Genomic DNA, 25,688 nt, shown 5'->3' with positions numbered 1-25,688 from the left:
CACCTTCCGTCCCAGGGTTCCTTCACACGCTTAGCCATCACACTTCTTCGAACTATCACAAAACATCAGACACATATGTGCATGTCTCAATAAACAGGTGGTGGAAACCAGGTATTTAGTGTCCCACGATTACTACACATGCTTGGCTGGGATACCTGCTCTGTCCTCTTGTGAGGAACTGATGTTAGAGGTTTGGATTTTGTTTCCTAACAATAGGGTTTCCAAGTGAATCAGAGTGTTTTCTACTACAGGCTGAAGTGCTACAGGGTTTATCCAAGGACCATCATTCTTCTCAAGGCTGGGGTTGTTTTCCCTAAGTTCTTCAGTACCTCTGTGCAATTTATAGCAACGGCTGGTACCTGCCAGCTACATTTTAAAACAATTTTAAAAGAGATGCTTTCCAGCTGCAGAGGAAACCTATCCTCCTGTCTTCATATCTGAATTTTGCAGTGGTTTTGAACTGGAAGTTGACAAGCTGTGAGTCATTACACGCAAGCTGGATCTCTTGGATTTAGAGGCTCTCAAAACAGTTTAATACATTTAAATAGCTACTGTCCCCATCCCAGATGGCTAGCACATTAAAAGGATCTTTTTAAGAACTGGAACGCTGTGCTGTTTGCTGCTTTCTTGCATTGGGTTTCCACATATATTTGGAAGGCTTCATTACTGGGCAGAGTTGCTCCATCTGCAATGTCTCTTTGATGTTGCTGGGTGAGAGACAGATCTGCAGTTCCAGCGGATGGTGCGGCAAACCCTTGCCGGCTCTTTCCCCTTTCTTGCTGCTTCTCTGCAGCGCCTCCTACATCCATGAACATGAGGCAAGTCCCAGCCTGGTCAAACACTGGTCAAGAGTGCTTGGGAGAAAGAGGAACCATCCAAACACCGTGGAAGTGCAGTGCAGCCATTCTCAGGATAGGCAAGAGCTTTAATGGTGTAAACCTGTCGACTGGCAGAACTGGTAACGGCCCTACTAGCAGGGTAGTTTTACTCACTTTTTAACCCCTCCCAATAATTCCAGTACTGGTACCTTTAACACGGGGAATTACTTCCCCCTCACAGCAGTCATTCTTCCCACGAACAAAGGCACCCTCAGCCCTTTCGCGGCAGCAGACACAGAGCGACTGGGCTGCAGGGGAATGCCGTGACAAGACTGAGCACTGCAAGCCCGACACCATCTCTTCTTCGCGCAGCAGGGCGATTTTCGGGTTCTGCCTTTGTGCACGTGCATCTTTAAACATACAATTCACCACTTTATCTATTGGCATGGCACACCTTGCTATTGGCTGGATCAACACTGGATCACACAATAAACACGCTCGGGAGGCGGCTCAGTATTTACAAGAATTAATCGGAAAAGAGGCTTAGCTGAAGGCACTCAGATGCCAAGAGATATCAAATTAAACGAGATTTTATCATGTATGTAATTATTTATTGAGCTGAGAATCCATACAAGGTAAACAAATGTTTACACTATCATACAGTAAGCATTTCCAGGGCTTAATAAAAATGATTGTCACTCACTGTGCTTCACAAAAAAATTCATTTTAATGAATAAATAATTTGATGAAATCAAAAAATATTTACAATATAAACAAATGAAAAAGCTTTGGATATATTAATCTGAGCATCCTGTATTTTGCATTTTCTACCTGTATTTCTATCGAGATTCTCTCTCTGAAATGGTACAAAGTGGATAGAAATTACAACTCAACAAAGTTAACATGATTTGGTACATGTCTTTCCATTAGTTCCGATAAGCTACATATGATTCATTTATTATGCACGTGTTAGAATACAAATATAACTAAAATCATATGTTATCAAAATGCCAGACAGCATTCTCCACAGAACAGAAATGTACACTAGGCTGTGGCAATAACTGAGAATCACAGGCAACGAAATATAACAGAAAAGTACAAATTCCTTCATAAGAATATAATTGTGCTCTCTTATTTACCAGAGGACTATGCTGCTTCACCACATCAATGGCTATGTATGAATACAGTGTTCAACAACTGCCATGTGGTTTGGTGTACGTTCATATGGGTGTCAAGCAGCGGCATTATAGTGGAAAACGGGCAGTGCAAGCGGTTTTATAAACACCTTTTCGGGCTCTTAAAAAGAGCCAAGTATACAAAGCAGTATAAGCATAACACTGAGGAGTCTTCGTCTCATTTACACAGATATCATGAAGCGACTTGCTTTGTTTGTGGTGGTGAAAGGAGGAACTTTGTCTGCGCTGTTTATGCAATCAGCCAGAATTCAAGTATTCCAAAGCCACTTCGTAGCAGAATTTGTATTGATCCTGAAAAATCAAAACAAAACCACAAAGTCAGTTATTGAAGGAACTTAATTAAGGGGATCAATATTTCTCTTCTGTTAAAATTATTTACTATCAGTTGTTGTCAATGGGAACCAGTCTGCAAATCCAATTTATATTCAGATAAGAAAACCTTTATATTAACCAGACAATAGACACAGGTACTGCTCATATTAGACGCGTATTTAGCTGCTCCAATACACTTGTATGAGAAAAATCGACTACACGCAAGCAAATTGACTTGCAACCCTTCTGTCATCTGTCAAAATGCTCGTGTAGCGCTTTACCAGAATTAGAGTTATTGAAATTCCTCCCTGGAAATGTTTATCACTAAAATAGACCCAGTATCTAATACTTCCCAGGTCATAACTTTTATTTTAAAGTCGTTCATACACTTGCTACGTTTCAGGGCAAGCGCTGCCTACAGTTCCTCTGCTATCCACAGCCCAAAACCACGCTGAAATACTGTCCTCTTCCAGTGCAATAGGCACTGTGAGATCAGGCTTGAGCTAAATTAATTGGATTCATTTCAATTAATATTTAGCAATTAATGGTGATGCGTAAGTTAGGCTCTTAACAGCTCTTCTGTTACCCAGGCCAAGTTTTCAGGTGCCAACCCTGTACTTCAAATGCAAACCTGCTGATTTTATTTGCAACTGTTCAGAAACGGGACTGATTCCCCAAAGGGGAAAAATCCCCTTCTTGTGGCATGCAAACCCTGCCTGCACCCTTCAGAGATGAAGGGCCATGACTTTGTCCCCTTCATATCTTCAGCAGTACAAAGAGGCCAGTGCTTTTGACTGACCCTCACCCACTGTGCAACTGTGATAACCTGGGGCCAGTTCTGTTTACTACCTTTATCAATGATCTGGACAAGGGGATCCTGTGCACCCTCAGTAAGTTTGCAGATGACACCAAGTTGGGCGGGAGTGTTGATCTGCTTGAGAGTAGGAAGGCTCTGCAGAGGGATCTGGACAGGATGGATCGATGGGCTGAGGCCAATGGTATGAGGTTCAACAAGGCCAAATGCCGGGTTCTGCACTTGGGTCACAACAACCCTATGCAGGGCTACAGGCTTGGGGAAGAGTGGCTGGAGAGCTATATGGTGGGAAAAGCCCTGGGCGCGTTGGTCAACAGCCAGCTGAATATGAGCCATCAGTGTGCCCAGGTGGCCAAGAAGGCCAACAGCATCCTGGCTTATACCAGAAATAGTGTGGCCAGCAAGACTAGGGAAGCGATGGTCCCCCTGTACTCAGCACTGGTGAGGCCACACCTTGAGTACGGTGTTCAGTTTTGGGCCCCTCACCACAAAAAAGATATTAAGTTGCTGACATGTGTGCAGAGAAGGTCAACAAAGCTGGTGAGGGATCTGGAGCACAAGCCTTATGACGAGCGGCTGAGGGAGCTGGGGTTGTTTAGCCTGGAGAAAAGGAGGCTGAGGGGAGACCTTATCGCTCTCTACAACTACCTGAAAGGAGGCTGTAGCCAGGTGGGGGTCGGTCTCTTCTCCCAAGTAAGCAGTGACATGACAAGAGGCAATGGCCTCAAGTTGCACCAGGGGATATTTGGATTGGATAGTAGGAAAAATTTTCTTCACCAAAAGGGTTGTCAAGCATTGGAACAGGCTGCCCAGGGAAGTGGCTGAGTCCCCATCTCTGGAGGTATTTAAAAGACGTGTAGATGTGGTGCTAAGGGACATGGTTTAGTGGTAACGTGGCAGTGTTAGGTTGACGGTTGGACTTGCTGATCTTGAAGTCCTCTTCCAACCAACACGATTCTTTGATTCTATGATTTTAAATGATGCTGTCACTGATGACTTCACAGTTTTGTGTGTGCACACATATCCCTCTTCTGTTGTCATTCTTGCTACTTGCAATATTTAGCAATACTACAAACATTTAAATGAAACAAAAAAGCCAAAAGAAATAGTAGGTCCAGGTTCCCTGAATCCAAGGGCTCTGGCTTCTAAAAATTCAGTTGGGAAATACCTGCCAGTTTAATGACTATTTCCGCCACTAAAATGCCTCTTTCTCTTATGCAATTTAACCAATTAATAAAAGATAACTAATCAGGTACTATTGTGTAGGAACAACAACAGAGTTAACTGAGTAATGGCACTCACCCTTCACCTTCCTAACATCACAAGTAGGAAGACTGTAAGTACACTTCAGATATATTCTCCTTTTCACTGAAGCAAACATTTTACAGGATTAACTCATTGGGCCTGTACTTGGGATTTTGGGTCACATTTTATCTGAGAAGAGAGTCCACCTTAACGTGTAAGAGACCAAATAATACTACAACAATCAAAAAGCCATTAACATGCATGGACAATTTTTATGTTCTTTTGTTGAGAGCTGTCACTTCGAAAGAAAACAAATCTTAGGTGTACGTATCACCTAAGTGATGAATGAGTTGTATGTGAGGTTTTAAGATCCTGCAGGGTTCCATAAACTGCTTGTGTCTTCTTCAGAATGAGAAAAGAACAAAAAAGAAGAAAGGAAAGAAAGCGGTATTAGGCAAATTATTCCTTTTCTGCTTTTATTGCATATATGTTTCTAAATAAATGAAAATTATTCTATAACTACATAACGGATCAAAACATGAGATCAGCCACTCATCCATTTCCATTTTTCCATGCTCGTTTTATGCTGATTTACTGATCCAGCAGAATAACTGTCATTTTTAGTAAACTCAATACCTGTCTTAAAGAGTAGACACGTATTATTTCCCACTGTGTTCACTCATGTGTGTCCTCTGTACATTTTTATTATTCACTCGATGGTGAATCTTAAAAGTCTCTTTATGTTAGCTAGCTTCAGAGAGGTATATTTATTTATTTTTTCTAGGACATCTACTGGTAGGTCCAATAACATTTATCACAAAATGCTTTAGGCATTCTGTAACAGACATTTTGTAATACCATGTGTTACCTTCGCACGACGGCTGAATAATTTCATAGATTTTCCATATTGTATGGATGCAGCATTCAGATTTTTACACTTGCAGGAAAGCAGAGGTTTCAATGAAATTAAGAGATGAATCTCTAAGTATGGACCATAAAGATTTCCCTTCATCTAGTCGGAAAGTGCATACCAGGTATTGATAAAGCAGTCTTGAAACTATTTTGGTGAAATACTGTTATTATTCTGAGCATTTCATCTTTTACCACAGAATTTTACAAAGGTAGGTGAATATTATTGTTCTCGTTTTTCAGATGTGGAAACTGAGGCAAAGACAGATCACGAAGGATAAAATCAGTAACAGGATCAGGAAAAGAACTCAATTGTCCTGACTCCCTTTTACCATGAAACAATCTACACGGAAACTGAAACCTTGCTAATTCAAATATTTGTTCCTACAAAGCAGCAGACCAAGACTGAAGAGATGTGGTTCTAACTTTGCTTTGTCAGTCAATTACGTGATAATGGGAAAAAATCCTTATTGTCCCCTGCCTTCGTTCCTCTGTCTGTACAGTAAGGAAAACAATACTGATCTCCTTCACAACTGCTTTGACATCTCCTAATGAAAAGGCCTTACAAGGCCTCTCAGTGCTGTCCAGACATTCTCAATACCATCCTCAATTTGCTAAAAGCTATTTTTATATTCTAAAATAGTACATTTAGTTTTTGATTAAAAAAAAAAAATCTCTGCTGAAAAATGGAGACAGCTGCCTGACAAATCTATACCTGGAGAACTGTCACAAATGGGAATTTATAGAGAGCATTTTCTTCGACTGTACATCTTCACACTGGTAATTTTCTTTTTATTTCTATAAAATAAATGAATAAGAGATCAGTGTGTTCTGTGGACTTAAACTCTGGGAGAACGGAGAACAGCAGGCCTGCCAAGTCTCTATCCAAACTATACTCTCTGAATGAAGAAGTAGGACATTTTTCTTAATATCTAGGAAATAAAAAAGTATGGTTCCCAGCATGATGATTCTCCTCCTGAAAATATAAACTAGAGGAAGAGGAGCCAAATAAGCTGCTCCCTCCCACCACTGCAAAAGCTTGATAGTTCTCACTGATACAAGATTCATAGTTCCACATTGCTGGCTCATGGCCCTGTGGTGCTGCTTCTAAACTCCCTCCTCGCTTCGCACAGCTGGTAACATCTGGCTTTTTTCCATGAGCGTGGCCAGAGCAAGGCTGTGAAATCTGTGATTTCACAGGTAAGATAGATGAGACGACTGCAATGGAGGATGTGATGGGAGACGTTCTTCCGTGGGACAGATGAGGCGCAGTGATATGTGTGGTGGAAAAGCGGATGGCCCTATCCACCTACAACAGGACCTGAAAGCCTCCCAACGGAAATTCCTGCTTTCTGCACACCCTGATTTTGGCACCTCGTCTGAGAGAGGGGGATCTCTCCTAAAATTACAAGACACTTGACCAGCTCGGTGGGAAGCCTCTTGCCTCACCGTGGGCACTCTGTAGAAAAGATGCTGAAATATGACCCCAAGTCAGCTCATATTAGTTTAGCATCCCTGAAGCTGCCCAAATGCTGCTTCCTCCCACCTATGATGCTAAATGGAATACAGCTGCCTCTCAAGCAGACACCTCTACAGCAGGATGTTGTAAAACAATGTCTTTTATAGCCCAGGCTTCAGAATAGGGTATCGCGCTACACCCATCTCCAAGTACAGAACTACACGCTGGAGTGTAAGAACCTGCTGGTTTAAGCTGTTCTGCAGCTCTTGTGGCATAGCAGCTGGCACTTCAGCAATTCTCCATTTAAAAAGAAAGCTCATAAAACACTCTCTAGGAAAATAATTGCACATGGCCCCTTGTTTCTGAACTTCTTTAATCTTTCTATGAGATAGAGCAACCATAATTAAATGCAATATTCTGGATGTCAAACTGAAATTCATGGCTTTGATAAATATTAGGCGATTAAGCTATTTATAAAATATATAATTTGAAAATCTGGCATTTCATTTTACATAACTATTATTTCTACCATGCAAGGGCTGCTCTCCACTTGGCTCAGCCTGCTAGAAAAGAAAATTAATAAGGATGTTCGGCTGAAAGTTTAAAACTCTTAAAAAATTCAAATGAACAGAGACAAAGTCTCCTTGGGAAGAAAGCAGTGTAAAAATACTCTTACAAGTGAAGTGACTTCATTATCCCCTTTGAAAATGACTTGCTTGCTTTGTGAACAACTCCCACTGCAAATCTTGGAAATCTTACTGAGTCTTCTGAGAAAAAGGAACATTTTCTATTTAGTGGTGCAGTTAAAAAGCTCATACCAGAAGGTCCACCATGTTAGGCTTATTATTCCTCAGTGTCTTCACAGCATGGAATACGTCAACAGCCCTCTGATGTTGAAGCATTTCACAAACAATACTGATTGCACAAAATGTCCCACTGCGGCCACCTCCATTCCTACAATAAAAATGACAAAATGGCACACTTACAATTGACTCTATGTTACAAGTTCATACAGCACCAGGGATGGCTACACAAGGTATGAGTTCCAGCAGGGAGAAACCACAGAACATTATTGCCTCTGAAGGCTGCTGAACTCTAGGCAGAACACGATTTTTAATTGGAATTAATGGGCCGAATGATCTCAAAGCAATGATTCAGAAATCAGCAGGCTGAAAGCCTGGAGGGAATTGAACGGCTGAGTTTTGCACCATCCTTCAATGAACACCTGAGACAGCACAAAGAGGATGCTAAAATAAGGACAAGGTACTTTTAGATTCATCTCAACACCCCTTTGCACTGTAAATGCACAATGAACATCAGTGCTGGAAATGCTATAGAGAAAGAGGATCTCTAAGCTCTTTTATTCCAGATCCTGGTGCCCAAAGGTGTTTCGGAGGAACAGCAAAAGCGTCCGAAGTCTCTTTTGCAGGAGCTCTTCTGGTGGCTCCACCTTTAGCATGGCACTAGGTGGTGCTGCGATCTTGCCCCGGCTGATGGGCTCAGCCCCTGGCAGCAGGCAGAGGGGCCGGCTGCCTGGCGATGACTACTTTTAGAAGCGCACGTATTTCCCCCTCCACCCACAGCATCAGAGGATGAGAACCCGAAGTGACTTGCTAACAAAGAAGCCAGGCACAAGTGTTCATACGCATGATCAAATACAGTATTTAATAATACTCTATCCCCGGTTATTTTTAATCTTTGAGAGAATCTCTTTCTTTCTGGAAGCCCTATTATTTCTACAGCTATTCTAATCAGAATCTTTAGGCTGCGCTTCACCGAAAATAATAAACCTTAATAATTACCAGAGTGCAGACTAGTTAGGTAGCGGGTCTTTCAAACCAGCTTCGCAAATGGTTGATTTTCAAAGGAAGCTACAACGTCGCACATCTGTCACATCCAGGCAGTATGAAAAGAATGCTCTCTGCTGCCAAAACATTGCCTGATATTGTGGGACTCTTTGAGAATTTTAATTAAAATAAAGTCATTTAAAAGGATTATATTAGAGCTTTTTCTTTCTTTACTGCCTGGAAGTGACGCATGTGTGATGTTGTACAACTATTTAATATCATCAGCCACCTCAGAGATAACAGTAATTTACACTTCAAAAGGGTCTTTTCAGCTAAAGATCTCAAAACATTAATTAATCACACTGCACAATGCTCCTTTGATAAAAGTATTATTATCCCCATTCTACAGATGGGGAAACTGAAGAGCAATGACTTGTTCAAGGTCAGTGATAGTGGGAATTATTAATACACCCTTAGATTTTCCTGCATCGTTCTAACATTGGGTCCCAACTTTTGAAAGTGCATTAGTGTGTGCTTTTCCCATCAGCATGTCCCTTCTCCATCATAGCAGCATCTTTAAGCAGATGTCGAGAGGAAGATGGATACAACTTCAAGCACTGAAGACTCCGTCTCAAAAGATCAGCTACTGCTGAGGGAAACAGCACGTACAAGTATTAAGCCATATCAAAAGGAGGATGGCAGCAGAGGGGATGAGAGTCTGCACCAGTGGAGCACAAAGACCACAGGAGGACAAAAATATATACCATTATTAGAGAAAGGTAAGGCAATTAAAGGATCATTGTAACTGGTCTATCGGGCTACTTTTACTTCTGTGCTGTACGTCTGGGATCACCCCTTCAATGCTACTCATTTCTACAGTCCTTATCTGTAGAAACAAAAGGTACATTGTTCTGAAGGTACAGTTTTGATTTACTCTGAATAAATATGCACCTTTTCCATTTGCAAAAGAACATCTTTATATAAAATAGAATTAACTTGTACCCATCATCCTTTCACAGGGGTCTACCAAGGGACAGAGAAGGAAACTCATGAATCTACATCAAAAAAGTACACAATTCCTCCTATGTTCAAAGCTTTTAAATGAGCAGCTGTATTATTTATTCAGTTCCAGATGAGGACAGATACCTACTCACAAGTCTTTTAAAACCTGGCACAAATTCTGTAACGGTATTCCTTTATTTTCTCTCTTCTGTTTCCAGTACTTACAAGCAATGTACAACTGTGCGTCCCTCTCCCCCGTTATATTCTTCCTGCCACTTCTCCACTTGGCGGATGAGCTTCAAGAAGGAGCGTTTAGAAACTGGAGTGTCTCTATACATGGGCCATCCCAGGAACTGGAACTGCTGCACCATCCGGTAGCCGTCTTGGGGCTGTAGAGGTTCAGACAATAAGCAGGAAAAACAACTGCATTTTTTTTTGGCACACAACTTAGATATTCGCATCAGTGAGGAAAGTTGTTCAAGCAGATCACCGCTGACAAACTACTAATGTAATTTCAACTGCCCTTGAGGAGTTATGACTCTTAATTTCCAACAGAGTTATTACAACAAGAGGTTTTAAACAGAGTGCTATACAAATAGACTAGAATAGAGCAATGGTACAGCTGCAGGATCAAGCAAATAATTGATTAACATCATAGCAGGAACTTGGTAACAAAGGAGCTGCAGCACAACTTCAATTATACGCCTTCTTTTTTCATATACTTCAGCATTTTGAAGAATATTTGTGTGCTTCTGCCTTTTTTTTTATAAGAAAGGTCAAAACCTCTCAAGATAGTTTGAAGCAGGAAACATTTAAAAAACCAAAGGAAGCCCTCAGATTTTCCTGTCTTATAAAAAAATCTAACTCCATTTTATTTTATTGTGTGCTACTGCAGCAGTCAGAACCCCTCTAGTGAAACGTTACTGAACAGTTGCTTTATGGTGATTTAAAATAAAAAAGGAGCATAGGACAAGTGTTAGTGGCAGAAAATTACAGTCCTTTGAAAAGAGCATAATAAACACACATGAAAACTGTTTTTGTAGTCTAGGATTTGCCGCTTTCACTTCTGTGCAAAGTGAGGGCATTTTAGTGCCACTTTGAAAATGAGCAACACACAGAAATGTTGACATTACAATTTTTTCTCTAGAGTAAAAGGTAATAGAGAGCATGTAAGATTAACAAGATGAGGGAATAAACCAAAGCGGATGCAGCATTAGGTATGTTCTTCCATGGGTTTTGTCTGCTTTATGTCAAAATTTGGAATCTACTGATTTTCTGGCCAGTTTCTTTCAGCTGACGGCCCCTCTTCCCCAAGCACATCAGCCAGACCCAGTGCCTGTTAAAGCTCACATTAATGCTGCTGGGGATCGTGTTTTTATGTTGCCACATTTACTGTGAACGCAAGGCCTTCTTAGTATTAAAAGAAATATCTTGAAGCTTACAATCAGCTTCCCTGTTTGGATATTCGGATGTTTTTGTGTGTGTTCTGGGGGCCTTTCTCTCACTGTCCTGAGAGCTACCAGATCTCAGGGCAGTTCCCATCTTTTTTCCGTAGGGAATACTGCTCGTTGCTAGCTATGGCTCTTCAGTGATCAACACCAGTCCATTGCAAGGCTCTCCTCATCTGGATGGGGAGAGGTGCCTGGTCTGTGGTGGGATCTTATTTCCACTCAGCTTGAAAGACATGCCTCTTTTAGTCCTCTGTCAACTTTACAGGAGCATAAAAGCCGGCTATGAGAACGTACTTGTCCTTCTGAAGTCCTTACATATATTACGAAGTGTGATTAGTGGGACAAGATCTTCACTAAAAGCCTGGGACTGGTATTGGAAAACATGCCTAGTATTGGCGCGCAGCTCTCTTCACGTGACACAAGATACAAAAATGCAAAATGGCTAATATCAAACTGTTGAAAACAGCACTGATTTTGGCATTTCTGGGCTACCGATCTGAATACTGCATTTATTTCATTTGCATTTAACACAGCTGAGATAGGCATTAAAATATTTTTCACTTTAATTACACAAAGAAGGCTTTTTTCTCATTGATCATGGTGTGACTCAGTATTGCACCGTTGCTCTGAAAAAAATAAGCTGAAAAATGAGAATGGTTTTATGTGAGTTTAACTTTCATTTTTTTTGTGACTTGAATAGAGCCAACTCATCTACTGAGACAGAATTGTTTTGCAAATAACGTCCTTACCCTGGCTGCATTATAAATTCGGAATATCCGGCTGATTATGTCTTCTTCTAAATCAGCTGATACGAACTCCACCTGAATAGGACCGTGTCGGTGTACTCCATTTTCTGGCCAGTACTGAGGACACAGCTATAGAAGACAACAAACACAAAAAAGCACAGTTAATCACTTTGAATTTCATGGTGCCTCAATATACTTTTCTAGATTTTTCTTTGTGCTACATTCATTACTGACATTCTCACACAACATTGTTATAAAATACACGGTGGACCATCCTCCATCGGTTTCAAGCACTCTGCTTTTACTTGTGCAGAACAAGTTTAAACAAATGCCTTTTCCCTTAACTGAACATGCTATCGCTTGCCGCTGTACTCGCCATTCCCTGGTATTTGGAGTAACACATTTCTGCCACTCAACGTCAATTCTGCAATACCGTATGACAAGACAGGGGGACGCTGTCAAATATTACCGTATCTCGGAGACAGTGTGAAGCCTAAATACCAGAGGCCTGATACCTCCAACCCTCCCAAAAAGTTGGTAATAAATCAAGCTACATCAGAATACTCTGAAGAGTGCATCAATTCTTAAAACTCAGGGCTTAACTTTCACATCTGTTTCAGCAGTGACTGACGATGTTGGTAATATCAGCAATGCTTTAAATTTTCATCAACGGCTCAATTTCATCTTATGAATGCCACCTGAAAATACCAATTATGCTCTCTTTAGTCCTCAGAAAACATTACTTCTAGGTATCTGAAGATCACAACATAACATTACCATTATCTTGCACAGTTTTAGCATCTAATAATATCACGATGGCTTAATCCAGGAACCAATTATCATCTGTGTTAATACGTTATAGATTAAATCAACACTTTGCAGGGAGGTTTTTCAAGCTAGACTCTGCTTGTCCATGTTTTTCCATAAAAACCCTAATGATTCTTTTTCCGGGGATATTTACAGTAGTTCAAGTATGTAGCTTTTGCAAGCATTCACCAAAATTAAGTATGAACTCCTGAAATTTTGTTTGCTTGCAGAAGCATTGATGTCATATTTGGAACTTTATTTCATTCAGTAAAACAGCTGTGGTCTTCATTCTGCTGCATTGCTGTCGGTGATCCAGAGCTGAGCTGACAAATCACATTTACTCCAGATGTTGTTTTGCATTTCTTGTAACATTTATTCCTCAACAAAGCCGTATAGAGATGACTACATTTTAGGGAAACATAATCATTTACTACACCAATTAAAAAGAGAACAGGGTCTGATTTGCAGAAGTTCACTTTTAACAAGTTAAAAACAGATATTTCGAGTAGGAAAATATATTTTCATTTATTTGAAACCCCCCAAGATTCGGTCTGCTGAGCAAATTGCTTTCCAAATATTGTCTAAATCTTACACGAATTTTTATTATGAAATATGCTAGTGTACAGGGTAGCAAAACATAATGCATCCAACTAATGCAAGTGCCAGTGCTCTGATAATTTAACATGTGTACAGTTTAGTACACGTCTTTCAAATACATAGGAATGCTGTTCTAACAGATCTTTGAAAAACGCTTGAATGATAATAAGCAGAGCTGTTTGCTGGAGCTGTTTTAGGAAGTCAAGACTTTCAAGTTCTAAAGAAACTAAAAGCATTTAGGTCTGCGCATTTTGCATGCATGTGATGCTAGTGACTCTCTTTAAGTCAGAGTCACTGTGAAGGGTTGAATTTCATTTCCCAATAGAGCATAACAACCCACATAAATTGTAATATCTAAACAGAACTGTAAACACTCCGTATGTACATAAATAATAATGATAACAGTAATTATTAATAAATCTGAATGTAATGTGTGTTTTTAATAAGCTCTGCCCTTTCTCCACTTCCATTTGCTCTGAGGGTTTTGAGATTTATTCCTAATGAAAAGATTGTTACTCACATTAGAGGGAAATGGTTTAACGTACTGCAGAGGCAGGTGCATTAACTGCATATCCCAATAGCTTTTAAAAGCCTGTGAGGCTAATAAATGCTTGAAATAGCCATGCACTATTGTAAATTCAAAACACAGCCCACAAATTAAAAAAACTCTGTTCAGCAGTCCCTAACAGTCTGACTCCCTTGAGTCTTTCCTTATTCAGTCAGAAAATAATCTTAGACTCATGAATAAAAGTTTTGTCTTTCATTTCTGTTTTTCTCCCTGTAGACAGTTAAGGGCTTGGAATCAAAATTCAGTCTTTAAAACAGTGTGTGGAATTCCTACACATTCCTTTGAAAGACAAAACTGAAGATTAGTATGTTTTAAAAACAAATTCTTCACGTTAAAAAGAAATAGAAGGAAACATTCTTTCTAGGTATGAACAATGCACAACAAAACTAAAAAGATTCTTGATCGCATCAAGAATAAAAATAACATGCAGTCTGCTATAAAAAAAAATAACAATTTCTCTTAACCAATAATTAGTAAATATTTGCATAGTTAGAAGCCAGATTACCACCACATTATTCCAGCAGATGGCTGGTGCAGTTTGTTGGAACCAAGGAAATTATATCTGTGTAAGAACTTGGAATTGCGCAATTGCGAGCCAGGCTCTAGGACACTTAGTGATTAATGCTAGCAATTAAATTGCCAAACCAGTAGGTACAGTTTTCCAATTTTCTAAAGAACATGTACAGCATGCACAACTCTTTTGTAAGGTAATTACATTCCCCCATACATTTTGTTGCTCTGTTTCTCTCTTCCGAAGGATGCTTAGTCTCCAATCTTGTTTAGTTCCCATCTCCTTGCTAACAATGTCATTTTGTGCCAAACAGAACACAGATTTTTCACACCGGGAACACCTATCCCCCGGTAAGCAGACCAAGGTCACTGACCTGTTTCGGGCAGGCTAATGAATAGCTGTTGGCTTCTGTTTATGACTTTTGGCTATTACTAGTGTGTTTCAGACTTGAGTCAGAATTTTACAACCATCACTTTTGGTTTTTAGCAGCTCTGCCCAAAGCAAGTTTTCTTACCAGAATAAATTTTTGGCGTGTGCACTTAGGTGTGTGTGCATTAACGTTTTGGTGGAGAAGTCGCTGATGGTCTGATTTATTCCTCTTTCGCTATGTGTATCTGCAAGCTACAAATCCATTTTTTAGTGTGTTAGTATTTAACATTGTTTTATAGAACTAATTACATCCTAAAGCTGTTCTGAACTGCGCATGCGCTCAAATGCTGAGGCACTAGCAGTCCTCTGTTGAATGGCGCCATTTTCTGGACTTACTTGTGCTGGATCGACATCGTTCAGCATAACTATCGAAGTGCAGTGATAATCTAGGACCAGTCTCCAGAAATCTTTGACAGTATTTGGTAAGGGATGCTGCGTAACTATGAAAGCTGACGGTTGCTTGTAGCTCTGCAAAGAAATAACAAGAGATGGTGAGAGGAATGGTAAAAGACAAAAATTCAGCAGAATGCCAGTCATAGCCCCAAAACTTTGGGCCTGAAAGCGTTATTTCTATTTCCTATATAATTAATACATTGTTTTCAGCTCCTTCCCAAGATCTTACATGCTTCAAAGTTAATAAACTGTATTATGTCTTATTATGTATTATAAGAATATGACTTCTGCAGATGTTATATTTCTGAAACTTATTTTATGCCACAGGCATAGAGTAAAATCATCAGAGATTTTTGCCTCCGATGGAACTCCTAAAAATTTTGAGCAACAGTTTTGTTTTGAGCGGTTAATGGACAGATTAATCTTGTCTGTCTGCACTTAGCTGTTAATTTGAATGATGCCCGCAAAAGGAAATATCTAGCTATTTTTCAGAAATATCGTTGAAATTCTGGTTTCTCTGACAGCAGCGAGGATAGTCAGGGGATAAATTTCAGTGCTTTTTGGGTTTTTTTAGTACCAGAGTGTGTAATTGACTAAGCTGCTTGGTGGAACTGTTCAATTGTGTAATTTTCAATTACGTCCTCCTGAGTGTTGAAGGCCAGTGTGGCCATACTGGGGCGATTCTTGGGAGGGGTTGCCATTGCCTTCGTTAAGGAGGGCAGGGAACCCTCTACGTGCCTTGAACTGAAGTCTTTGTACCACGACAGAGATACAATCTGATCAGCTACTTGCAGCTTCCATTCAGAGACAGTCACTGAAGAGACCACAGAAAATGAATCCAACGTGTTTCGGGGTACAGATAAAGATGTGCAAGACTTCAGTTCTCTGTTTTGGTTTCAGCAAACTGCAACCAGCAGGTATCGATGCTGCTGGTACATCAGTCAGCTGCCTTCTATCCTACAGGTCTTGTCTTGCTGGAAGTTGCATGCAGATGAGAGTTGCTCCAAGGGCTCTCCATTACTCCCTCACGTAGAAGCCCCAACAGGTTTTGTTTTTTTTTTAAATAGTTCTCAAACTCATTTGATACTGAATAATGAAAATTATGCTTGCTACCCCTTTTGCTTGAAGTGAACTTTAAAGGTCTACATGAAGAGATCCAGATGCATCTCAACAGATGCCAAGTGGAGAGGGTGAAACACATCGTGTTGCCTGCTGGATACTGAGTGTTTAGAGAGAGGTACAAATGTCTACTCTCGTCTCTCAGTGCAGGGATACTGCAGGAGCCTTGCAAGGGCCCTTTGGGTGGAAAGTGACCCAAATCACCTCCTCCCTTGGAGCCTTTTGCTCAGACACGCTTTTGGATCCAGCTCATTGTTTCAACAGTGAAGAAGGGAAGAATTTTCAAAGCAAATATTGAGGCACTGCTCTTTCTGAGCACTACTTAATTTACAGAACAAAACAGTACTGAACCCTCCGGGAAAGAAGACAATGTAATGGCAGGGCTGTAAATTGCAGATCAAGGAAGCTCCGTTCTAGTATGAAATGCCGTTGACCTACTGCGAGAACCTAGAGAAGTCACTTAAACTTTTGTTCTCTGTTTCTCTACATAGATAAACATAAAGAGAATACACCTACCTTTTCACAGGAGCGTTTTGAACTTGGGCTTATTTTAGGAAAACGCATTGAGAACTCGGAAGGGAAGAAATGCAAAAACTGCTATGAAGTGTTATTACTCTAGCTTCACTTTTCAAAAAGGCCATTTACAATGCGTTCATTCTTTGCTAACCTCTGTTTTCTTGTTGTTTATGTGTTTGACAACCATAATTACTATAGCTCTAAATTGTCAAGGATAGGCTATAAATATCTACAGACTGTAAAGGCAGTTTAAGTGTTTTTAGTGATACTCTATTAGCAGGATTAGAATTACCACAGATGCATTAGAAAAAAAAATCCACACACACATTCAAACAGAAATAAACGGGAACACTGAAGTAATGGCTTGTGTACTATCCTATGCTGACAGACAATCACTTTTTTTGTTAATTATTGTTAAAAATAGAAACAAAGGGAACTGAAATATTGCTGCAAACCTTATTATTCTATTTAACTGCCTTAGTGTCTTAATAGGTAACTCTTTTTTTCCTAGGCCAGATGGTTAAAAATTCAAGCACTAGGGAGAAATACAGACACACTGAATTTATCAAAACTCCCCGACTTGCTCTCTGAGCGTGGCTTTGGAACCTTGGCTGTGACATAACATATGTGGGATCCTAAATGTACTTGGGAGTTTAAAGATTTTGTGTCACGTTTTTGGAAAACAAGCTAGAAGGATTTCAGTCTTCTTATGCCGACCCCACTTTGTGGCATTGCTCAGTTTGGAGGGCTGCTTATTCCCTTTTTATTATTAATGATGTAGCGGAGACTTACATCCATCAGTGCAGCATTAATGTAGTTACTACTCTCCCCATCTATTGTTATGAGGAAAGGCAGGCATCTGTCTGGAGGCAGAACATCCATACAGCGATTCTTTTCATGATTTCGTGGTAAAAGTGCTATGCTGCAGTCTTCTACACGCAGTGTTGGAGTCACCATATTTAAAGTCTTTCAAAAAGAGTAAACAATACAATAGAAAAATTAACACAGCAGTGAAAGAATTCCAAAATATTTAAGAATAGATCAGCTCAGCTTCAGTGGGAATCAATATGCAGAGAAATGAAAACACATCATAGTCAGCAGGGTTTAGAAGCAAAAAATCCTGGAAGCATACAGATCTGCAAAATAACCTCAAAGACAGCTGCAGAGTAACCTGCCTTCTGAAGAAAGGACAGTGAAAGGAATCAATATACTTCCCTTAAGTAAAAAGAATTTTACTACGGCTCTATTGCATTCTTTTATGATTTAACATAAGAGCAATTAGTGACATATTATTTTCCCCTTTCCCTCCCAGGCCTGGTCCAAAATTCACATGATTATAAGCAAGCACTTAAGTAGAAGTCTTTAGCATAGCTGAACTATACAGCTTCTAGGCACTGCTAGCTACAACTTACCCGAAATTCCTCTTTGATCTGGCTGGAGTTAGTCTGAGGATCCAGTTTATTCATTTCATAGTAAACAGACCTAACTTGAGAAGCTGGAATAGATGTGTCCCCACAAAGACATGCTTCCAGGATAGCATCATGGATGAATACGTACTGCTCCTGGTAAAGCAATGAAAAGAATTACTGACATAGAGGGCATATACTACTAGTATTTTGGTGAATAAAAAATAATAACTAATGTGGTTGCCACTAATACTTTCTGACTTTACCAGCACTGAAGCAAGACCAGAAGGAACAACAGCAGTTCACAAAACTTTACTCCACTCATTTAGAAATTAATTTAGGACTGACTCAAACTAGTTACAAGTACAAACAGAAGCGCAGTAACATTCCATAATAAAACTCGGAATGTTTCTGATTTCTTCATTCCTTTGTGCAGTGCTGTAGGTGCTATGACATAACTGAGCCTCAACAAGATGTACTCCAGAATGAATCCTCCCTGGAGAGGACACTCATGATTTTCTTTTTTTCTTAGAAAACCACAGCAAACCTTAAGTGCAGCGTAACTGGGCACTTGTTTGGCCAGCGGTTCTTCAAGTTTCTGTGTGGATTATTTTCTGCATATGACTGAATAAACTACCTTCTGGATGGTGCCTACCACAAAGGGGCTCTAGTTTCATGGGCTAGAAGAACACTTTTTCTTGCAAAGCGTAAGGCAGTATTCATGTAGATTAACAATACCTCAGTCTGCACCATGTTAACTCTCCGAGATCGAAGCTCTCTCACGCAATTGTATATGTCTACAACACCTTCTCTTTCTGCCATATCTAGCATGATGTCAATCACAATGAAGCACCCAGTTCTGCCAGCACCAGCACTAAAGAAAAAGAAGAGCACAGTTAATGTTCAGCAGTATATTGGAAAATGTGAAGTGCCAGGGTTCATCTTGCAGGTACTTGATTGGTGGGATAATTATTGAAATGAAGTCTTGCATTCAGGCATTTGCCGGATTTCAGACTCAGTTGTGCCGTTCTTGTTTATATTTTATGTATTAAGTTCTTGGGGGTAGAGGTCCAGTGGCTTCAGCAACCTGCATGGAGATGATGCAGTACAGGAGAAGCAAAAGTAGGTTCTGAGTTTAGTGGTCAATACAGTGTTCTACCCACCTGCAGTGAACAACCAGAGGGCCAGCGTTTGGTGGGCTCTTGGATTTGACCTGCCGTACAAATCCCAGCAGGCCTGTCGCATGGTACGGTACACCGTGGTCTGGCCAGCCAGTGAAGTGAAACTGCCGAATTTCTCGAATCTCATGAGCACCTCGCTATTGAAAAGACAAGGGTTGAAAAAGAAAAACAAGCTGGAATGTGAAAGAAATTAGACGAGAGACAGCATAAGAATGTTACTTCAAAAGCCTTGCTGTAAAACATCCACCCCCTACCAATACTCTGTAGAGACTGTTGGAGAGCTTTCTCACAGCAGGAGAGCAAGTTCAAAGGTTACATATCAACCGGTTTCAAAGCCTTACAACAAAACTGAGTAATTTAGCACTAGATCGGTTAGAAACTTTTAGCAACAAGATAGATGCTCATCTCTATATTTAAGGACTGGGTTGCTTTGAAAACTGTGGCCTTAAGATGCAAGCCATGATCGCAGAACAGGTCAGCAGCAAGGCCATGAACATACAGCACAGATGACATTTTTTTTCCCCACTGCTCTCCACAGGAGTTTTGCTGCTGACTTCGGGGAACTACAATTTCAGCATAATTTTCCTCATCATTTGTCTCCTTCATTGGTCTGAAAGAAACAGCTGAATAGTAAGAAACCTTTTTGCACCTCCAATCACAGGGGCTGTGTTTGTAGCCCTCCAAATGCTCACCCTTCAAGTGATCTGCCAGAGTCTAGAAGGACACGGATACGTTAAGACAGGTATAAATGAGAGGCCGATCGTGCAAGTAATTTCCCATGTGACTTTCTGGAGCAGTCTGGATATTAGAAGCGTGTATGCTAAGTTTGATTTTCTTAGTGCTTGTATTTCCCCCTCCCCCTCTAAAAATGTAGCTGCCGGTATTTTATTCTCATTAGAAATCCACAGACCAGAGGCCATCATACATATTTCATAAGCAAACAGCAAAATTATGACATATCATGTCTAGGCTGGACTAAATGTCAGTGATATTAATAACTGGTGGTTTACAGTTTTTCTTCTTAAAGATGTATTTCCTGTCTTGAGCTGGTTTGCATATAAAAGGTCTAATCCTTTTTGCATAATGAAGTCATATAAACTTCCTAATTTATTGCTAGTATGCCACCGAAAAGAGCCCGGGGTTTTCAATGACTGAGAAATTTTGGCCATGCCAGTGCTACACGACTGGGGTGGGCTCGGTGCATCTTGGAGTCCTGATGCCCTGACAGCTCAGGCTGGGGGATTGTGGAGACTGGGCAGCTGCTCAGAGGAATGTCCACGCTCGTCTCCCTCCAAAACTGCGACACAAAAAGGCAGGCGAGGGAGGGGATGAAGAGCCTATGCGACACTGAGGAGATCACACCCTTGCAACAGAAATGACCTTATATCCTAAAATGCAATTTTAAAACATATTGAAATCCAGGAACAGACAAAGTAATTTGCATTTTAAGACAGTCTAGCAAACACACTCAAATACAATTTGGTCTCTGTACCATGGGGATTTTAGAGTGTGTTAGTTAACAGCTTTTTGCTACTGTAAGCAAGGCCTCCAACTCCGTAAATAGCTGTGCGTAGGTGGGGTATCCATGTCCCAAACATTTTTATATTGCTCCTAACAACTGCCCACAACCCCCAAGAAACAAAGATCCCATACAAAAAGCAATGCCGTGACTATACAAACTGAGGACTGCAATGAGTACCCCACACAAATTCTTCACGGTGTACGCAGCCTTGATTTTCAAGCAATTTACAAAAAGTAAACTGCCCCTCCAAATTAATGTGCCCGGCTGTTGCATGGGTTAGGATATGTCCTGTGTATCTTGTGCGTTAGTTTTGAAAATGCTGTCTGTCACGCTGACTGCATTTTTGTCTCTCATTGGTAACACTCAGCTACTTAGAAAAGATTTTGCATATAGGGTACTTTTATAATGAGTTTGCTTATTATACCTACAAAAGAATGATTTTCATGTCTGTAGCTTCCCTGCTGGTTTCTAAACCCAAAATAGCAACACAACTGCATGAATCATAAAAGCATATGCTCAGCTTGGAAATACTGCATTTTTTATTTTTTATTTCAGCTGAAACAAAATGAAAATGATGTACATTGCTCACAAACCCTACAACGTTAAAGAACGTAGACCCTAATCCTACAAATACTTATGGTGCTGCTGTATGTTCCTGAGTAATTCATCTGAGCTGTTGTGCTGTACAGGAACCACTCCAAAGGAACGGTTCCTTATCACAGAATCACAGAATGGCTGGGGCTGGAAGGGACCTCTGGAGATCATCTAGTCCAACCCCCCTGCCAGAGCAGGGTCACCCAGAGCAGGCTGCACAGGAACGTGTCCAGGCCGGTTTTGAATGTCTCCAGAGACGGAGACTCCACCACCTCTCTGGGCAGCCTGTTCCAGTGCTCTGCCACCCTCAAAGGAAAGAAGTTCCTCCTCATGTTTAGGTGGAACTTCCTATGCTCAAGTTTGTGCCCATTACCCCTTGTCCTGTCGTCGGGCCCCACTGAAAAGAGCCTGGCCCCATCCTCCTGACACCCACCCTTTAAGTATTTGTAAGTGTTGATAAGGTCCCCCCCCAGTCGTCTTTTTTCTAGACTGAAAAGACCCAAGTCCCTCAGCCTTTCTTCGTTAAGAGAGATGTTCTAGTCCCCTAATCATCTTTGTAGCCCTGAACACATCATAATGCGTATCTAGGAAGTGGTCTTCAGAATCAGAATGTAATTTTGGGTTCAATTTTCTTAGCATCATTCCCCTACTTCTCAGTAATTACCAAATAGCCATTTAAAAAATAAAAATAAGTGATTAATTTATCTCCAAACAAATCAACTTTTAAATTGTATTTTAGAAGCAGGTATGAGATGTTAATCCACAAATAGAAAAGATGGTCAGAAGGGACCTCTGGAGGTCTCCAGTCCAACATCCCATCAGAGTGTGTCTGTGTCCTGGCACTATATCAGGTCACCAGTGGCTCTGTCCACCTAAGCCCTGATGACCTCCAAGAATGGAGATTCCACACATTTTCTGGGTAACCTGCTTTAGCACTGCACTACCCTCCTCCTGAAGGAATTTTTCCAGTGCAAGCCTTCCATGCTGCAGCTTCTTGGCTAATGACCCCTGTTTTACCATCCATTACTGAGAATTTGGTGCCTCTGATTTTCGAAACATCTTTGGGGTATTTGCAGACTGCAATCAGATCCTCCTTACCCCTCCTCCTCCTCTCTACCACACCAAGCAAGGCCCCCTCCAGCTCATATGTCCTACATCCATAATCATCTTGGATGTCAGCTGTTGTCCCAGGATGTCACAGCCTGTACAGACGCATGGGGATAACCCACCTAAGGCACAGAACTTTGCATTTTTCTTTGTTGAATTACTAAAGTTTCTGTTGGCCAAATCTTCAAGTCCTTTAGAGCTGAGGCTCCAATGTTCAGCATTTCAACACTGCCCTTCATTTAGTATTGTCTGCTGATTTGGTTAGGGCGCCCACTGTCTCATCATGCAGCTTGTCTTGGAGAGGCTGAAAAGTATCAGTCCCAGTAGATCAGGAATATAAACTTGAGAGAATTATGGTGGAAAAGAGGTAGACTCGACCTTCCAGTACCATTGGAAGAGTTAAAAAATATGGAAAATAGGGTAAAAACAAATGTACTTTAATCAGACTACACCGACACTGCTTTTAGAGGCTCACTGAAAAACTACCAACTATTAAAAAGCAGTGTCTAAATGAAATCTTTTCAGATGGAGATTTTTTTTTAAGAAATAAAATGTTTAGTGCCTTTTATCTCTATCTGTTCTAATGCACTTATTCAAGACAGTTTGGTTATGATCAAGTGTAAAATCCTCTAGGTCTTTTTTTCCAGTCCCAGTTAAGAAATGAAAAGCTAACATCAAAGCACGGGCTTAAAATTTGCAGAATAGAAATCAACCAGTGCTTCATCTACTTCAAAGTGTAGCCACCATTTCTCATCTGTTTATTAAAAATACCTAAGTACAAGGGAACAACAGGCTTGAATGAATTCGATGTACAATATATATAGCGGTAAACATGATACAATATTTCACTTCATTCAAACTGCATAATTCTGTTATCATTACCTTCCGGTTGCTGTATTGATGCATATTTAAGTATCAGTTTGAAGAATGAAACAAGAAAAAAACTAATTCCTTTGTCACTCTGGATGTATGTACAGAGACCCTGTTGGGCCATCTTTTTGGCAGTTTCATCTACCAGGGTGCAGGATTCTTTGATGCTAAAGATTATGTTCTTCAAAACCATAATTGAATACTATTTCATCATTAGAGAGAACCGCTATATCACAGGTACTGCAACTAAATCAAAAGGAGTTTTCTAAGCTAATTAGTTGAAAATCTACTCATGGTGATACTCAGAGAACGTTACTTCAGTGTGTCATTACGGATATCAAGTCTTCCAGAGAGGCCCTTTCCTCATTGTTTTGCAACTCAAATGAGTCTTGACACATGCAATTAAAACACTTCCGTCCTTTAATGAAGTCTGAATAAAACCCTTAAATTGATACAAAGCGCATGAAGCACTTCAGCTTTGACTGACCCTGCTTGTTCTCACTTTCAGTAACTACCTTATTTGTTAATTGTACGTTGTCCGCATATTGCAAGCTGTTTGGGAGAGCTACATGATCTAGTAAGCATGGCATTATTCTAATAAACACCAATACGACACACTGATTGGAACTCTCCATATAAAGACTGATTCCACATGAAAAGTGAAATTGCCTTGAAAATAAAATTAATTTGTTTCAACTATTCCTGCAGCCCAGGAACACACCGGCCCAACATATAACAGCATCCTCCACCACGGACTTCTGAATAATGGTGCGTGCAGCCTCTGGTACGGACAGAAACTGATTGTGCGGAACATAAGGTGGGAAAACAGCACGAATGTGATTTTCAACTGATTGCTGGGAGGCAGGCTTCGATTTCTCCTAGGCAAGGAACATCACTTTTTCTAACTCAGACAGGGGCCAACAGTGATGGAAAGGACAGAAAAGTCGCTGCATTTCAAGAAAAACAGAGTTTACCATAAGAGGGCGGTAGTCGTTTACCCAAAATAATAGCTACAAATCTGGGATGTCAGTCAAACCATTTAGCTTTCTCGTGTTTAGTCTGTATATAAGCTACTTAGGCAGATACCATTGTATTTAAGAAAACTGAATTTGGAAACTTACCTTTTCTACTGCAAATGTTCGAATCACATATTCAGCCAGGAGTTCTGTTTCTATTAGGGTAACTTTAATGTCTTTATATATCTCTGTGTCATCTGGCCAGTATTTGCAGCATTTGACCTTTAAAAAATACAAAGGAAATTAAGTTTCATTTATTTTAGAAGCTTCATACTGAATCTATTCTGTATTCTGTGCAATGATTTCTGTTTCAAAATGCAGTCACGCGCAAAACAGTCACATTTCCTACATGTGGAAATGATTAATGCTAAAGGGACGTTGCCTCTTCTTTTTTTTTAAGACATCTTCAGAGTTGCAGGTGAGATTTGTGTTGTGGTTAGTAAAGTAAGGCAAAGTTGTACAGAGCACAAGGGATACTTCCACCATGCATAACTCAGTGGCAGTAACCGTTCATTTCCTCTGCTTTCCAACGCAGGCTGGGCCCAGAGGGACAACTACCACCAGAAGGTTTTCCCCCAAACTCTATTTGGTGATTTGTCTCAAAAATATCTTCCTATCCTCTAAAATGAAAATGTGGTTTTTTTGGACAAAAAGGATCTTCTCTACTGTTAGCAAAGTATCTGTTTTCTCAGATTAACTTTCCAAAGGAACCAATGAGAGGTCAAATGGCAAAACCCAGCTCTTTAAGTCAAGCGATGAGTTTTATGTCTGGGCTTTAACACCAATTCACTAGATGACCCCAAATGCTATGGGTGGGATTGATCTCAGCTCAAACTAAGATGAGTGGGACGAATGCCTTCTAGAGGTGCTTTTATTTTTGTTAACCATGAAAAGAGTCTAGACGACTGCCTTCGCATAGGTATTTATTTGGCTTCTTGATGGCTAAGGTCAGGTGAGATTAATTACCCTTTCCTCCATAGTAACTTCACTTGGCTTCTGGAGCTGTGCGTTCTTGGCAAATTTATCCTGGGATATGGAGACGGAAAGAAAGTGGGCTTTGTGAACTGTATTTCAGATTTTCTGAGCCCTGGTGTGGTCTAGATGGGATGGACTTCACATTATTTAACATATTCAAGCGTGCTATTATTCTGCTATTTTTTAACGTGGGTCATTGTGGGGACTGTATATGATGATGCAGATAGCCGGCAGACTTAAGGATTTTCTCCTCCTTCCCATTTGTGTGGACAAGGTGGTGGGCGCGGAAGCTAGCACATTACTTATATCTCGGTTTTATTCTCCTCTATCACGGTAAT

The 25,688-nt window shown here is 40.4% G+C and overlaps 1 protein-coding gene across 11 annotated transcripts in view; it reads right to left on the bottom strand.

Moving 5' to 3' along the window:
* Positions 1-1,526: 1,526 nt before the first annotated feature.
* The window catches only part of PTPRM (protein tyrosine phosphatase receptor type M), a 484,559-nt gene continuing 460,397 nt past the window's right edge, over positions 1,527-25,688 (bottom strand). For all 11 annotated transcript variants that reach the window (XM_054191333.1, XM_054191334.1, XM_054191337.1 and 8 more), the window contains 10 exons: positions 24,481-24,597; positions 19,249-19,403; positions 18,824-18,959; positions 18,092-18,241; positions 17,472-17,645; positions 14,988-15,119; positions 11,743-11,868; positions 9,768-9,931; positions 7,572-7,707; positions 1,527-2,305 (listed from right to left, as the gene is read on the bottom strand). In XM_054191333.1, the coding sequence (XP_054047308.1) occupies positions 2,252-2,305; positions 7,572-7,707; positions 9,768-9,931; positions 11,743-11,868; positions 14,988-15,119; positions 17,472-17,645; positions 18,092-18,241; positions 18,824-18,959; positions 19,249-19,403; positions 24,481-24,597 (1,344 nt within the window). In that variant the 3' untranslated portion in view covers positions 1,527-2,251. The remainder of the gene's footprint in view (positions 2,306-7,571; positions 7,708-9,767; positions 9,932-11,742; positions 11,869-14,987; positions 15,120-17,471; positions 17,646-18,091; positions 18,242-18,823; positions 18,960-19,248; positions 19,404-24,480; positions 24,598-25,688) is intronic.

Source organism: Rissa tridactyla, chromosome 2 (assembly GCF_028500815.1).
Source record: "Rissa tridactyla isolate bRisTri1 chromosome 2, bRisTri1.patW.cur.20221130, whole genome shotgun sequence".
Taxonomy (NCBI): domain Eukaryota; kingdom Metazoa; phylum Chordata; class Aves; order Charadriiformes; family Laridae; genus Rissa; species Rissa tridactyla.
This window is presented reverse-complemented; position numbering and strand designations above follow the sequence as displayed.